General features: G+C 38.6%; 1 protein-coding gene across 2 annotated transcripts in view; it reads left to right on the top strand.

The window, feature by feature from the left end:
* RABGAP1L (RAB GTPase activating protein 1 like) overlaps positions 1-16,216 on the top strand; it is a 573,647-nt gene that overhangs the window by 378,774 nt on the left and 178,657 nt on the right. For both annotated transcript variants that reach the window (XM_084782440.1, XM_084782439.1), the window contains exons 16-17: positions 1,599-1,724; positions 3,975-4,118. In XM_084782440.1, the coding sequence (XP_084638566.1) occupies positions 1,599-1,724; positions 3,975-4,118 (270 nt within the window). The remainder of the gene's footprint in view (positions 1-1,598; positions 1,725-3,974; positions 4,119-16,216) is intronic.

The following is a 16,216-nucleotide window of genomic DNA, read 5'->3' on the forward strand; positions in this document are numbered from 1 at the left end:
TTGTTTTCCCAGTGTATTAATTGGGTGTGAATATTCTTTGTATGAGGAAGAGAGACATAGAGGAGATAGACATGTCTTTAAGTTGCATATCTAAAAGTGAGCAGAAGTCTGTGTCTGCTTGTTATTGTCCTGTAGTTATTTTGAATAGTTTATCATGATCTGGCCTATTCTGGATCATGCCTCTGTGTGTCCTGTAGCTGTAGCTATGATTTCCATGTACCCAACCTCACCTGTCCCAAGATTTAGTCTTTATCACGTGAGTTGGTTGTGAAGGTCTGTTCCATTCTGTTTTTTATCTTTAGTGGCTTCCACAGTGTGTGCATCTCAGCTGTGCAGTAACGCTGTGTAGGAAGGCCAAAGGGCATTAAGCTATCTATTTGCTTCAGTGGGTTTACCACATTCAAGGAGGGGCTGGCATTTTATTCCCCTTGTAAGATGTCAGGTGGCAAAATATTCAGCTAATTGGCATCTACTTATACACAGATTGAATGAATTGGTTTCACTAAGGCTGGCTACAATAGTTGGGATATTACTTTTTGAAGAGCCACTTGTGAAGAAATACAAGAGAAGATCATGAGGCTTACTTAGGCTTTCATGGTAGGAAATGTATTTTATGAGCTAGAGGTGCAAGTTGCCTTTGCTTCAGACAAAAATGCTAATGCAGAATAAGGAGTGAATTCTCTGTTTTTTATGCCACACAGCTAGGCTCTGAAAGTATGTAAGACTTAGGTCAGGAGTCAGACTTTATGAAAGGCTTTAGATACCTCCTAAATAAAAAGAAAACAAGTTAATGTTTAGATAATCCAAATTACAATGAAGTATACATATTTAGTAGTATATTTTATTAACAATTGAGACTTATCCTAGTTTCTAAGTGTGTGAGTACCCCATTTTGGATAACAAGTTAAATATGCCATCATATTTCTAAGTGAGAAAATGAAACTTTGATTTTGTTATTCAGGCATGAAGTTAATTGTAATCCGAGAACTAGGGGAAGCTGAGGCAGCACACGATGAGACCTTGTTTCAAAAACTAAGCAGTAAATAATAAAAATCCATTTATTCTTTGTCATTCTGATCCTGATTTATGTGACTACACCATAGCCATAGCCATCCATGTGTTAAGAGTGATGTGTAGACAAGTTGCTTATTGAACCTATTGTTGATACAAAATTAATAATAACTCAATTATTCATTCATAGGAATCTGACCAAATGAATTCACATAGTAGAATACTCTATAGCTATTATTAAAATAAAGATGCAACTGTTTATAAAAATAGAGGGAAATAATTTCAATGTTAGTGGAAGAAAAGCAAGGTATACATCTATGTGTAACACACAGACATACACACACACACACCATTTGTGTAGAAAGGGGGAAAGTAAAATAAAATTTAATTATTTTATACAGAAAAAGTATATGAAGTCTTTTTTTATGCAGAAACAATGGTAGGACTCAGAATTATTGTATGGTTAGGAGATTTTGCTCCACAGAGAGATAGAGGCTTCAGCCATTTCTGTGGAGGACTTGAAGGACCTTTTCACATATTCTGAACAAATGCCAATCATTCATGTTTCATATTGTGTTTTCCTGTAGATGCCGGAGGAGCAAGCATTCTGTGTTTTGGTGAAGATCATGTATAAGTACGGATTACGAGACCTATACAAAAGCAATTTTGAAGATCTTCATTGCAAATTCTATCAACTTGAGAAGCTAATGCAGGTAAGGAAAATGGGACAGCCTATCACCCATGAATCTGTTGTTATCCCACTAGAGTTTGTGAGCAATAATTAACTATAAAAATTTAGTGGAAACAACTTAAAATGTAAATTGCTTTTTTACATCTTATTATTGCTTTTGACTTTGGAAACATTAAGTTACTTTTTTTTTTTTCAAAAGTCAGTATTCCTTATAGGCTTTAAAAGTCAAACAACTATATCTAATAAATGAACTAGTTGGGCTTGATGACCATTTAGATACCTCATGTAAATTATTAAGTAGATAGATTTTTGGGTCTTTTCCAAAGTGAGCATTTTGTATAGTAAGTGGTTTAATGTCTGTCTGTCTGTCTGTCTGTCTGTCTGTCTGTCTGTCTGTCTCTCTCTCTCTCTCTCTCTCTCTCTCTCTCTCTCTCTCTGTGTGTGTGTGTGTGTGTGTGTGTGTGTGTGTGTGTGTGTGTGTGTTGTCTGTTTATAGAGACAAATGAGCATTAGCTTTTCTGGGCCTTTGTCTCTATCCTTCTGTGATGGAGTACTTTGTACTTGGCCTTCCGTGCTTTTGAAAAGCAATTGTATATTAACTAGGGAAGGAGTAAAGCAGCATGAAGGCATTGTTCAGAGGCTCTTTATCTTGTAGTACACTCTTGTACAAGTTTACCTTGTCACTTTTATATGATCAAGATTTGGTTTTTAAAGATATATATTTTTTTATTTAACTGTATGTATAAATCTGCATGCATATACATTTGTGTTTGGGTGCCTGGCAGTCAGAAGAGGGCAGCAGAGCTGGAGCTGGAGCTGCAGGTGGATGTGCTTCTGGGAACCAAACTCAGGTCCTCTGGAAGAGCAGCAAACGCTCTGAACTGCTAAGCCATTACCCAGGCCCAGATGGGTCTTTGTATCTAGCCATGCTTTGGAATTTCCCAAGGGCTCAAAAGTATTCTAAACTCATTATATAGCTCTGATAATATTGTTTGATGATTTTCAACTGTCATCTAATAAAATTACATACTCTTTATTAAAAATTTAAATGAAATTTTAATCCATGAGTTTGAAGATACATTTCATTTCTAGGTAGGAGGTGAAGCCTGTGTTTTGCCTTGGAGTCAGAATTTCATTAGAATGAGGGTGCTCTGAGAGAACAAGATATTCCCCCAAATAAAGAACACTCATGTCAGCAAGGATAAGCTGTTATAAGACGTCTTCGCTGTCCACATTCATCTGTCATGTGTTGAATCCCCATCACTTGTTATCCCTCTGCACACTGACATAAAAGGCCACCAGTGCTAGAATACAATTCAAGTACAACAGAACTTGATAGATATTGCAGTTATTAAAAGAAATAAAGCTTCTATGGGGCACAAGAGTTCATGTGAAAGTCAGTCCCCACTCTCCACTCAACTGTGGAGAATGTCCTGTCCATTGGCTAGATCTGGGGAGGGATTCGAAGTTTACTGCACATATTGTCCTTGGCTGCTGCCATAATTCGAGCGGGACCCCTGGGCCCTGATCCGCCCATCATAATGTTCTTCTTGTAGGCTTCTAGGACCCTCTGGATCCTTCTATTTCCCCATTCTCTCTCACCTAAAGTCCCAATAGGATGTCCTCCCCTCTGACCCACTTACCTGGTAAGTGAAGACTTTCATGGGACATGCCCCTTGGGCTAGTATGCAGATATAAGTGAGTATATACCATTTGAGTCTTTCTACTTCTGGATTAACTCACTCATTATGATCATTTCTAGTTCAATCCATTTGTCCACAAATTTCAGGAATTCCTTGTTTTTAATAGCTGAGTAATATTCCATAGTGTAAATGTACCACAGTTTCTTTATCCATTCTTCTATTGAGGGACACTTAGGCTGTTTCCACGTTCTGGCTATTATGAATAAGGCCGCTATGAACATGGTAGAGCATATGTCCTTATTGTGTGCTGGAGCATTTTCTAGGTATATTCCAAGGAGTAAAATAACTAAGTCTTGAGGAAGCCTTATTCCCTAGATGGGGAGGCCTGGGGGCACTCAGAGGAAGGATAACAGGCTACCAAGAAGAGACTTGATAGCCTGTGAGCATATACAGGGGGAGGAGGTCCCCCACAGTCACAGTCATAGAGGAGGGGAGTAGGGGGATAGCGGGAGGGAGGGTGGAATGGAAGGACACAGAGGATGAGATAACAATTGAGGTGCAATATGAATAAATTAATAAAATATTAATTTCAACAGTTGTTCCCCTAACTCTTTCATTTTGACTTTTAGGAACAGCTGCCAGACTTGTACAACCATTTTTGTGATCTGAACCTGGAAGCTCATATGTATGCATCCCAGTGGTTCCTCACTCTGTTTACTGCCAAGTTTCCCCTCTGCATGGTCTTCCATATCATTGACCTTCTGCTGTGTGAGGTACAGTATACACCTTTCATACCTACGGCAAAGTAGAAAAGTCTGCTAGAAACAGTTACTGTCTTTTCATGTTATTAACCCACACTCATGGGCAAAAATTTCAGTTGAGTTTTTAATAAAGATTATGTAATTTTGTTATTTGTCAGGAACAAAATATTAAGGCTTTTATAATTTCCACAAAATAAAATTAAGTGGATAAATTTGTGTAATTACAGTCATAAGAAGCTTTATCTTTACATAATATATCACCAATTAAACTTTTTAAAAAGATAAATAAATGCCTTTAGAGTCAGCGGTTTTCACTATTGACACACTTATACTCCATTGAGGAATATGAATGAGCCCCCAATCATTAGTTCCTCCATTCGTTAGCTCTCTTTGTATGTGTGGTATTTTTTTCCCCTAACAAATAAAAATTTTAGGTCATCTAATTTTCCTTTCCCATCCTGCCCTCTCCTGTTCTCTCCTCTCCTTTCTGCCTTCACTTCCCCATCTCTTCTTGCAGAAGGAGGATGCAAAGCTATCACTTCATGCCTGCCACCGAAACACAGCTGGGCCCCTTTATACTTTTAGGCATAGAATGTGCCAGGAATTGGTTTTTTAAATTCCTTTGGTGCTTGTATTTGTTTACTTTATTCTTTAGTTTGCTTAGTTGACAGAATGCATTTTTTAAAATTTTTACTAATTTATTCACTTCACATTTTTAATCTGATGCACAAAAACTGAATAGGACTTAATCTGATGTACAAAGCAGATTCATGGAAGATAGGAAGCATGGGTTATTGCTTAACTAATGATATCTTTTTTTATTTAAGATTTATTTATTTATTATTTTTTATGTATACAGTGCTCTGCCTGCACGTACACCTATAGGCCAGAAGAGGGCACCAGATCACAGTATAGATGGTTGTGAGCCACCATGTGGTTGCTGGGAATTGAACTCAGGACCTCTGCAGGAGCAGTCAGTGCTCTTAACCTCTGAGCCATCTCTCCAGCCCAACAAATGATATCTTCATAGCAGAACAAGTCACATTTTATAAACTGAAACAAGGATTGTTGCCTGGTCGAATACATGATCTAGCATAACACCGACTAGAGAATGCCAGTTGGGAGGGGAGAAAGGCAGAGAGGTGGGGGCAGGGAGAAGAAAGGGGAGAGTGGACAGGAGGGACAGGAGAGGAAGGGAGAGAGAGAAAGAGGCACAAGGGGGTAGAGAGAGAGGAGAGAGAGAAGGAGAGAGAAAAAGAGAGCACCTTTTTCAGTGTGTCTGTGCACCAGGCGACTGGATGCATTTTATCTGTTTCTTTTGGGGTAGAGCAATGAAGGCTCAACCCCGCCTTATCAGTGCATATAATTTACCATCAATGTACACCCATACCTGCTTTATCCTTTTAAATAATTTATTACACATACCCATATCTCATATTGTACTGTCTGTCAAAATGTCTAGCAATTATCTTGGTTTTCTGGGCCAGGCATGATGGTGCACACCTGCAATCCCAGTACTTACGTGGCAAAGGCAGTGGGAACTCCATGAGCTCCAGGACAGCCAGAGCTACATAGTGAGGCTCTGTCTCAAAACTTGATGAAAAACAATCTATTTGAATAAAAGTATAAATGTACACAAAAGTAAGGCTACCAATTTTAATCAGCCTAGACATTGATAATTTAACTTTAAAAATAGTATTTTAAAAGTGTATAAGCAATATAAAATCTAAGTGTTATTTTTTCGCCTTCAACAAGAAACATCATTTTATATGCAAACATTGCTGGACTCTTGCTCTCAAAGGCTCTTGTTATTAGTCACATAGCATCTTAAATTGGAAAGCATTTAGTAGGCAAGGGAGGTTTTGAATCATTTGTGAAGCACTTTGGCAAGGAATATTTGAGTATTCTGCTAGATTCACCATAAGAAATCTTGAATCTTGATTATGTAACAGCAGTTGATGTTGATTGATAATCCTATTCATTTTGCTTATAAACTAGTGCATAAAATGTCATTTTAAATGTAACCAGTGGAAGGATGCAAAGAAGCTAAATCCTTCTTCGGTATGCTATGATCCATCACAATACACACAAAGAAAACGTAGGCATTTATGCACAAATCCTACTGTGACTGATTATCCTGAAGGTTCTGACTTTCGTTTTAATACAATACTCTTTTTAAGAGAAAACCAAATTCAGGTGTTTTAGTTCTATAGACCTAAAGCCAGTTACTACTCAAAATTAATGAGTAGTATTAATAAATAAGTCTTTATAGGCATTATCTTAAGTTATATACCGCGTTAAGGGCAGTGTCTCATGAAGTGAAGAGAGTGGCTTATGATGTTAATGGTTTTGCGTTACACACAGCATGAACGTGAAAGTACTTACCATCCCTTCCTAGTGTTTTCTTAAAGAGATTATCTATGTTCATGCTAGATTAGCCTGTGGTTTTCATTACAGACTTCAGTGTGCATAATTGTTCTGCTAAGTGAATTTCCCATTGCTTCTGGTAGAATATTAATGCTGTGGTGCGGTTTGATGGATGGATGAGTTTCTAAACTTGTCCCCTGAGCCATGGCATCTGGCACTGCTTGTGGGTCCTCTGGAACCTGGATTCATAATTTCTTGGGAAGTTTAATCTTGAAGATACTTGAATTTCTAATGCTGAATACTAAGAAAATTACTCAAATTTATAGTAAATCAATGCAAACAAAATGTATGTGTTCCTGTTCTTTGTCATCTGTGATCACAGTGGGCAAAAAAATCACAGTGCTCACTACAGTTAATAAAACCACCACAGATGTTCCTTTCTCTCACCTTCAGCCTATACCCTGCTGCTGGCATTTGTTTTTTTATTATTATACAAAGTAATATATTTCATTATTGCTTTTTAGTAATTGTTTTAATTTCCTTCCTTAAGCTCTTCTTTAAAATATTTTCTTTTCTCCCCTCTCATGGACTCCTTTCTTTCTGAGACTGAGTTACCTCACTTAATACAATAATTTCTAGATAAGCAAATAGCACCAAAATTTTCATTTTTCCTTTTGGCAGAATGAAAGTTCACTGTGCATGTGAACTGGATTTTCATTATCCATTCATCTGTTGATGGAAATCTACGTAGCATACGTTTCCTGACTATCATGAACAATGCTGGAGTGAATGTGGGGGTGCAAGTGTCTCTGTGGTAGTGGCTTAGAGTTTTTAGGGTGTACCCAATAAGCAGTAGAGTTGGGTCGTATGGAAGTTTTAGTTTTAGGTTTTTGGAAAGCCTCATACCCAAATTGGCTTCTCTGGTGCTGTGATAAATGTCTTGACCAAAAGCAACTTGTTAAGTGGCTTATACTTCCTGATGACAGTCTGTCACTGAGGAAATTGAGGTCAGGAACTCAGGCAGGAGCAGAAGAGAAGCCACAGAGGAATGCTGGCTTGCTCCCCTGGCTTACCCAGCTTCCTTTGGTGTACAGCCCAGCCCCCTATCCAGGTGGGGCACCACCCAACCTTCTTAATCAGCAGACATGAAAATGCCTGACACTGACATCCCAAAGACCAGTCATCCAGACAGTACTTTAGCTGAAGTTCCCTCTTGCCAGGTGACTCTAATTTATGTCTCTCTCTCTCTTTTCTTCCCCCCTTTGGTGTATTAAAGTTCTTTACTACAGAGATCTTTTACCACATTGATTAGCCTCATTTCAGCACCTGCGTAGATCTCCAAAACATGGCATAGGTTACGGTCATAGCAACGTGGTTTCTTCGGAAGGGACAGAGTAAAGTAGCTCTTCAAAATAAACTTGTGAGGACCAGTATTTAGTGTGCCTCAGGATGTTCATCCTTTCCACTAACTCATCTCTGTCATCTTTGTCAAGGACTGTTTTGCAAAAGAGCTTTTAAATAAACTCTGACTTCCTGCCTGTCTGCTTTTTCTCTTTGCCCCTTTCTTTCTTCTAGTTAATAAAATATTTATATCAAAAGCTATTCTTTTCTATGTAATAAATATTCTAGTGGAAGAAATGGTCTTAAATAAACTATACACTGGGTCTTTTTTTCATATTTCTTTGCAAGAAAACAGTACATACAGATCTTGATATTTGCCAGTTAATATTTTGTTAAAAAATGAAAGGCTAGAAAGTTCTTAGAAAAAATGTTGATTTTTTTTACCCCACCAAAGTCATTCTAACAACAAAATACTAGTCAGTAAAGTGTTTTATTCAAAGATCCTATTGTAAAGTGTTTTTTTAAAAACCACTGAGTTTGACATTAGTCCTAAAGAGCCAACCATCATGTCATGTGCTCACCCTCTCATTCTCAAGTTAAGATCAAACTTAATTTAGCAGAAAGGGAATAATTGTGTCATTTTGGCCATACAGCTTGAGTTTTTTAAAGCTCCTGGTTATTAGTAATTATTAAGGTAAATACTTAAGCCTGGCTCTGTGGTGGGCTGCGCTGATTCTTTAACTTGGTTGAAGCTGTGTGGCCACAGGATCTAAGTTAGAGTTCTGAAATATACTTCTTGTGCTAAAATGAATGCACCATTTGTAAACGTTTAGCCAGAAAATGAAAGGAAAATTATTTTGCCCTCCTGTTTTAAAGTCTGTTTTTTAGATAAGAAGCCTATAATACTGATAGTATAGTACGAACATTGTGTTGCTAACCCACCAATAATAAAAAGCTGTACTTTTTGAAATAATTTTTATTAGCATACCAAAAAATAAAAACTTAATGCTTTCTCACAGAAGGAGCATGCCTAAGGCAGTCAGCACCACGATCCACATAGCTGAGAATCGTCTGCATTACAGACCTGCTTCAGGTCCTGTCTGAGGGGCAGTCGGGAGCCTGATGTTCAGCACCATACATTCATCTGCCTTGGTTTTGCTCTTCATGTAATCAGACACAACAAACTTCTTGTTTAACCTTTTATCCCTGTCATATTCACAAGATTTGTGCACACTTTCTCATCTAGGCGTTGCTTATTTTCTCCACTGTAACTACACTACAGCTCACCCTGCTTTGTTGTTGATACCTTAGATTGTTTTCACATTCATGCTGCTGAGTGTGGCTGTGAGTGGCCCTGAATTGCCTTCTGGTGAATAGGCGCACACTTCTGTGAATATACTCTTAGAAACAACATTGCCAGGCTTGTGTGCACGTGTGTGCTACCCCAAACCACTATGCTATTACCTTTTGAGTGGTTACTCTTTGTACCAAGGGGAGATACTAGTTGTATTTTTAGACAACTAATCCTGGGTAATATTACAATTCACAAAAATGCAGCAAAATGAAACTCATTTGGTTATTGAAGATACTGATTTGATTTCTGAGATTACATTTAATTTAGGGACAAAGGGCTAGAGTTTTGCTTTTATGGAAAATAGAACTTTTCACATAATATAATCTGATTACAGTTTACCTTCCCTCTACTCCTCCCAGTTCCTTTTCTCCAACCCTCCCATCTGGACCCACTCTATTTCTGTCTCTCATTAGAAAACAAACAGGCTTCTAAGGGATAGTAATCAAATAAGATTAAACAAACAAACAAACAAAAAATCACAGCAAAATTGGATAAATCAAACAAACACAACCGGGACAGTGACACACACCTATAATCCCAGCACTTAGGGAGGCAGATGGATCTCTGTGAGGTTGAGGCCAGCCTGGTTTACAAAGTGAGTCCAGGACAGCCAAGGTTACACAGAGAAACCCTGTCTTGAAAACAAACAAACAAACAAACAAACAAAAAGAAGGAAAATAGCCCAAGAGAAGGCACACGAAATAGAGACCCACTTGTTTGTACACTCAGGAATGAAAACACTACTCTGGAAGCCATAATTTATATGCAGAGGATCTGGTACAAACCTGTGCAGGCCCTGTGCATGCTGCCTTGTCCCTGTGAGTGAGTTCGTATGTGCTTTGATCGTGTTGACTTAGAGGGCTTTGTTTCTTGGTGTCCTCCAGCCTCTCTGGCTCTTACAGCCTTTCTACCTCATCTTCCTAATGATTCTCTGATTCCTGAGGGGGGATGGATTTGACAGAGGCAAACCATTTGAGGCTGAGAGTTACAAGGATTCTGGTTCTTTGCATAACATCTGACTGTGGATCTCTGTATTTGTTCCCATCTACTGTAGGAGGGAACTTCTCTGATGGTGGCTGAGAAAGGCACTGTTCTATGAGTATAGCATAATGTCATTAAGAATAATTTTATTTCTTCTTCTCTTCCTCCTCCTCTTCCTCCTCCTCCTGCTCCTCTTCTTCTTCCTCCTTCTCCTTCTTCTTTTTAAAATAGTAGTATTTCATCTACCCTATAGTCCTGTGATATACAGTCTCAGCTTATTGGTGACCCAAGCAGTGTTGGGTATGAGTTCCATCTTGTGGAGTGGGCCTTACATCAAATTAGATATTGATTGGTCAGTCCCACAAGCTTAGTTGCTGCCATTGCTTCAAGCATATCTTGAAGGCAGGACAGTACTGTAGATCAAAGGGTTTGTGGCTGAGTTGGTATTTGTTCCTCTTTTGATAATTTGCCGAATACCTTCCTATAACAAAGACACTAGAACATGAGGTGAAGGTTTCATATAGACACCAGCCTCACTTCTCCGTGTTCAGTGAGTTCTGTATGTGTTGCCTTCAGCAAGGGGAGCTTTCTGTCTGTCATCTTGGCAATAGCCTGGGTTGTTTGGAGATTCCCATGGGACCTCTTTGGCCAACAACTCAATTAGATGTAACCCAATCCTGATACTGGAGTCACTTTTATGCCTTTATGATAGAAGTTACCCTGAGGGGGAAAATTCTGAAAGAATTCACTGTTGGAAGAAGGAACATGGAGACAGCTAAAATTAGTTAACAGTTAAGATATCAGACTCCAGGATATCTTGATCCTCTTCAGTACCTTGTGGATGTTAGTGAACCTGTATAAGTCTGTAGTTTTAGTTGTAAAATAAGATGATTTACCTTTCAGGTCAAATAAGATCGTGACAAAGTATTTAGCGTTAGCTATCCCATTACTTATACTATAGCTTGCACTGTGCCTTGTATCTGTATAGCCCTTAGTTACTTCTCGGTTTAGAAGTAACCCAGTCTTCTTAGCCCACCAGCTGGGATGCTTCTTTGATAAAGGCATAATTGTAGCCAGTGGCCTTGATAGAAGTTTCTCTTTATCTCTTCTCCTATTAAGGGTTCAAGCAGTTCTCCAAAGTTTTCTTCCCCTCCCTTTCCTTTCCCCTCTTTACAAAAGAAGTAAGGAACACTGCAAAATTTCTCTCCGTCTTGACAAGATAACTGACAGCAGGTGTTTGGAGTTGACTCTTTCCAGATAGTTCAGTTTTAGAGTACGAAATATATTCAGCTTTATATAGTAACTTGATATTTCGCAAAATTTAAGGAAATCATTGACCCTTTGAATTAGAGGATGTCTCCAGTGCCACCTTTCTTATACGAATGATGAGAAAATGACAGTTCCATATTATCTGATTAAATACTACCAAGGATAATTCCCCTTTCAAGGAAGTTTCTGACGTTAGTTAAATAGAATCATTATATAACATTCTCTTCTTTTAGCCCCACCACCTCCCACTGAAATTAACTTCTTCAGAATAAGATGATGTGAGGACAGATAATACCTGTGGGAAGAATAGATATTTCTTAAAACCCTCAAGAGTGGTTGGTATATGTGCACAAGAAAACAAAAAGTAAATCTTTTGTGTAATCAACAACACCAACACCAACAACAAAACTTGTGTAAGTTAGTTAAAGTTTTGTTACCAATGGAAGTTTTCAGAACCAGAGAAACACTCTCTCTGAATCTCATTCTTGAATCATGACATCAGGCTCTTTCCATTTAGCACCTCCCACCCCACCCCCCATCTACACATTCACGCACACACCACCTTAGGAATAAATTTAAACATGGAACTAAAATAACTTCTTAATAAAAAAACATAAAGCAAAAGCTGCAAAGACCTTCCATAGTCATGCTTTAGATAAATTGATATTAAATTCACAGATTCAATTCAGTCTTCGTTAAAGTATCAATTTTTTTAAACCAAATATGAAAAAGCAATTCCAAAACAAAAGCAAAACAACAAAGCCACAGGTACTATAATACTGATTTCAAAGTACCATAATAATAACTGAAACATGAAACCAGATACGTAGACCAATAGAACGCAGTATAAAACTCAGAATCTAGTAAAGCCTTGTAAGTACAGCCCTTTAACAAAGGTGCCAAAAACACATTAAGAAAAAATAAGACCACCTCTTAATTTTTATGTTCTATCCTGTACAAAACACATTTATCAAAAGAAATAAATTTAATATAAAGAAATTTAAACCTAAATGCCTGACACTATTCCATTTAGGCATATAGCAGAAAAGGAACAAAATAGATAGAACCATTGTTCTCGTGATTTTTTTTTCCTTGTAGTAGTCAGGCAACCAACAAATAACCAGTAGACCATACAGTATATTGGTGAGATAGTATGATGGAGAAAAGTAAAGGAAAGAAAAATACAGCAGAGCTGGCTTCTATTGTTAACATTCTATCCTGAATTACTTACGCTACATTATTGAAAACAGTATTATGGGGCTGGAGAGATGGCTCCCAGATTAAGAGCACTGGCTGTTCTTCCAGAGAACCTAAATTCAATTCCCAGCAACCATATGGTAGCTCATGACCATCTATAATGAGATCTGGTGCCCTCTTCTGCCATGCAGGCGCACCTATAGGCAGAACATTGTGTAATTAATAAATAAATAAATAAATAAGTTTTTATTTTAAAAAACCAATATATTGCAACAATAGGAAACAAGTTGGGAGGCAGAGGCAGGCATCAGGGTGAGAGATGATGGCAGATTGGACCAGGCAAGAGAGTTGGTTTATGGGGCACCTTTCAAAGGTAGAGGCAATAGGAAGTGCTGGTGGATAGTGGCATGGCCACTCTGGTTCTTCCAGGAGCATCTTGGGAGCAGCCTGCCGAGGGGAAGTTACTGTTGTGGGACTGTGGAATGGCTAGGGACTGTTACTATTACGTCCCCAATTCTGACGTGCTCAGATTACAGTGTCTTTGGTGTTTACTGTAGAAGCTACTGTTGATACTCTTGAGGACGTTTAAAGTCAATGTTGGTATTATTAAATTGAAAGTGTACAGTGGAAAAATTATGAAGGCTGAGCATCAGGAGAGTAAGCACTTGGACCTTCACATAAAGATGCATGTTCATCACTGAAGATAGGAATAGTATTTTGCTTTGGTGAAATCTACATCACATTATTTTGAAGATCCATAATACTTTGAACCTGTTTAGTAATTCAATATTGATTGTGTATTAGTTCTCATGTTTATACTAAGAATCACTGACATAAGTTATAAGGTGACAGATTGGTTTGTTGATGTTGTTGTTCTTGTAAAAATCTCGTAGTTCATAGCTATAGTAGATAGGGTTAATTTTTACTATTTATTGTTATTGTTGCAAAAAAGGTGGTGGGGGGACTCATAGTGATTAGAGGAGGTACACGCGGATTGAGTAAAGTAACAGCACATTTTTCTAAATTTATGATTAAATATTTGAAACATGCAAAAAGAAACCATAAAACTGTACATTGAATTCCTGTGTAGCTGGCTGGCTGGCTAAAAGATATTTTAAATAAGTTTAGAAGCTTTGTTGGTACTTCTTTCTGACCATACCTAGGCCTCCTTCAGAGAAACTGTATTATAGAGCTAAGTGTTGATCATTTTTCACATGACCATACTTCTGTTACATGTCTATGAATCACAACAACGTATAACAATGTATATAGAGGAAATATTATTACACTCAATGGTTTGTCAGTAGACGTCAGTCTTTCTGTCACAATAGATATTAAACCTTTTTCTTCCTCTAGGTCATCTTTCATTTAATAACCTCCGAAATGTCCTTCCCGTCTGCCCTGTTTTTTAAGCCCATCATTCCTTGGTGCATCCAGGAAAACTTTAGACAACACCCTCAGGTTGTGTTGTCTCTGTGCTGAGACCCCTTCCACGGCTTCTGACTGCATGGCACATTTTCACTGGCTGGTGGTGGTCCCTTCGTTCCCAACAACACTCTAGTCACCAGCCGACCTTTTTTAACTGTGCTTCAAGACGGCCTGCCCTCCTCCAGGGTTTGTACCACCTAGGTGTTTAACTCGACGCTACATGTGTTGTTTTTCTTCTGCCTGTATCACCTTCTTCACTCTTTAGCTGCATTTTTGTCCTATCTAAAGATAAATGTTCCCTCCTCTAAAAGGTTTTGTTTGTTGGTCACTAGTTTTCATTTGTTTGTTTGTTTGTTTGTTTTGAGACAGGGTCTCTCCATTTATCCCTGGCTGGCCAGGAACTCATAGAGATCCACCCACGCCTGCCTCTGGAGTGCTAGGATTAAAGGCTTGCGCCACCATGCCCGCGCCTTGGTCACTGTTGCTGACTAGACCCGTTCTTTTACTTCTGTAATAGACCTGTGGTTCACTGCTATTCTCCTATTCTGTACTGCTTTCCAATGCTTGTTTCCTCTGTGAGGCTAAAAATGCTCAGATGGCAGAGCAGACCTTTCTGTGTACTACTGAACACCTTGACGTATGCATATAGACATCTGTTGGAGGAAAATAGGAGTGAAGAAATAGTGGGCAAAAGTATTTTTATCCTCTTTATTAAAATTCTACAGGCTGAAAATTAACTTACCTCAAGTTTTATAAGAAAAACAGTAAGTTAGTACCTCAGAAATGTCTTCCATTTCAGTTAAGCCTTCTTTTTAAGTTTTAAATTGTAACTTATTATAATTTATTTAGATTGCATCCTGAATGATATCCCCTCACTTGTATCTTCCCATTCCCACCCTCCCTCCCTCTTCCACCCTATTCTTTTCCCCAGACCTCTGACAGGGACCTCCTCCCCCACTATATGACCACAGCCTATCAGGTCTCATCCAGGTACCTGCTTCCCCTTCCTCTGTGTGCCCACTGGTCCTCTCCACCACGGGGAAGTGATCAAATCGGGGGCACCAGAGTTCATGTCAGAGGCAGTCCCTGCTCTCCCCACAACTGTGGAGAGTGAGCTGCCCATTGGCTAGATCTGAACAAGGGTCTAGGTTTACTGTATGCAAAGATGTCCCTCAACCGAAGAATGTGTAAAGAAACCGTGGTACATTTACACAATGGAATACTACTCATCTATTAAAAACAAGGAAATCCTGAAATTTGCAGGCAAATGGATGGAACTAGAAATGATCATCCTGAGTGAGGTAACCCAGACCCAGAAAGGCTCACATGGTATATACTCACTTATAAGTAGATATTAGCCCACCATAGATGTCCTCTGAGAGAGCCCACCCAGTGGGGGATCAGCATAGATGTTTAGTTAAGCTTTTTAAGAAACAGAAGCCTAGGTGATAGTTCAAGTACAATGAAGATTTTTCATGAACATTGAGAAAATGCAGGAAAATTTGAGTAAGTTCCCCAGGAAGGGCAGGCATCCAAGAGACTACAGGTGATCACATTCTGAATCAGATGTTCATGTCTTCTGACCTCTTTTGGTAGCTTTGTTTTTTGGATGCCGCACATATCTCAGAAGGTGTGAATGACACTTCCGGTACAGTGAATTGCCCTGAGCAGCCTCCTTATGTATTTAGATAAACTTTCTAAGAGCGCACCTGACTGATCTGACATGTCTTCAGCTATGCCAGCATAGCCGTATGTCACAGGTACAGGTAGGCCAGTTCCTCATCTGTAGTCCAGTAGTATGTGTAGGGAATTGGACTGGGCAAGTCACATGACCTCTAATCCTTCTACCTGGAGCTGTATGTGGTTCCTTAGAAGGTACATTTTGGATTTGACACAGGAAACAGTTTCTAGTGTTTATGTAGTTTCATGAAGTAAAATTTGTAGTTTTGACTACACTAGAAAATGGCACTTGATAAATACTCTTATGCATCTCAAGCTGTATTTTATCCAGCTTGAGGTGTTTACTTAATTAGAGTAGGGAGTGGAACAATTGCAAAGCAGGATTTAATCTTTACAGTTACAGTTCGATCCTTAGAGCTAAACTGTTTACTGTTGCTTTACGTCATTTCATGGTATACTTTCATTGGCAACAATTTTAACAAAGGCAGCATAC

Source organism: Acomys minous, assembly GCF_964271855.1.
Source record: "Acomys minous genome assembly, chromosome: 1".
Classification (NCBI taxonomy): domain Eukaryota; kingdom Metazoa; phylum Chordata; class Mammalia; order Rodentia; family Muridae; genus Acomys; species Acomys minous.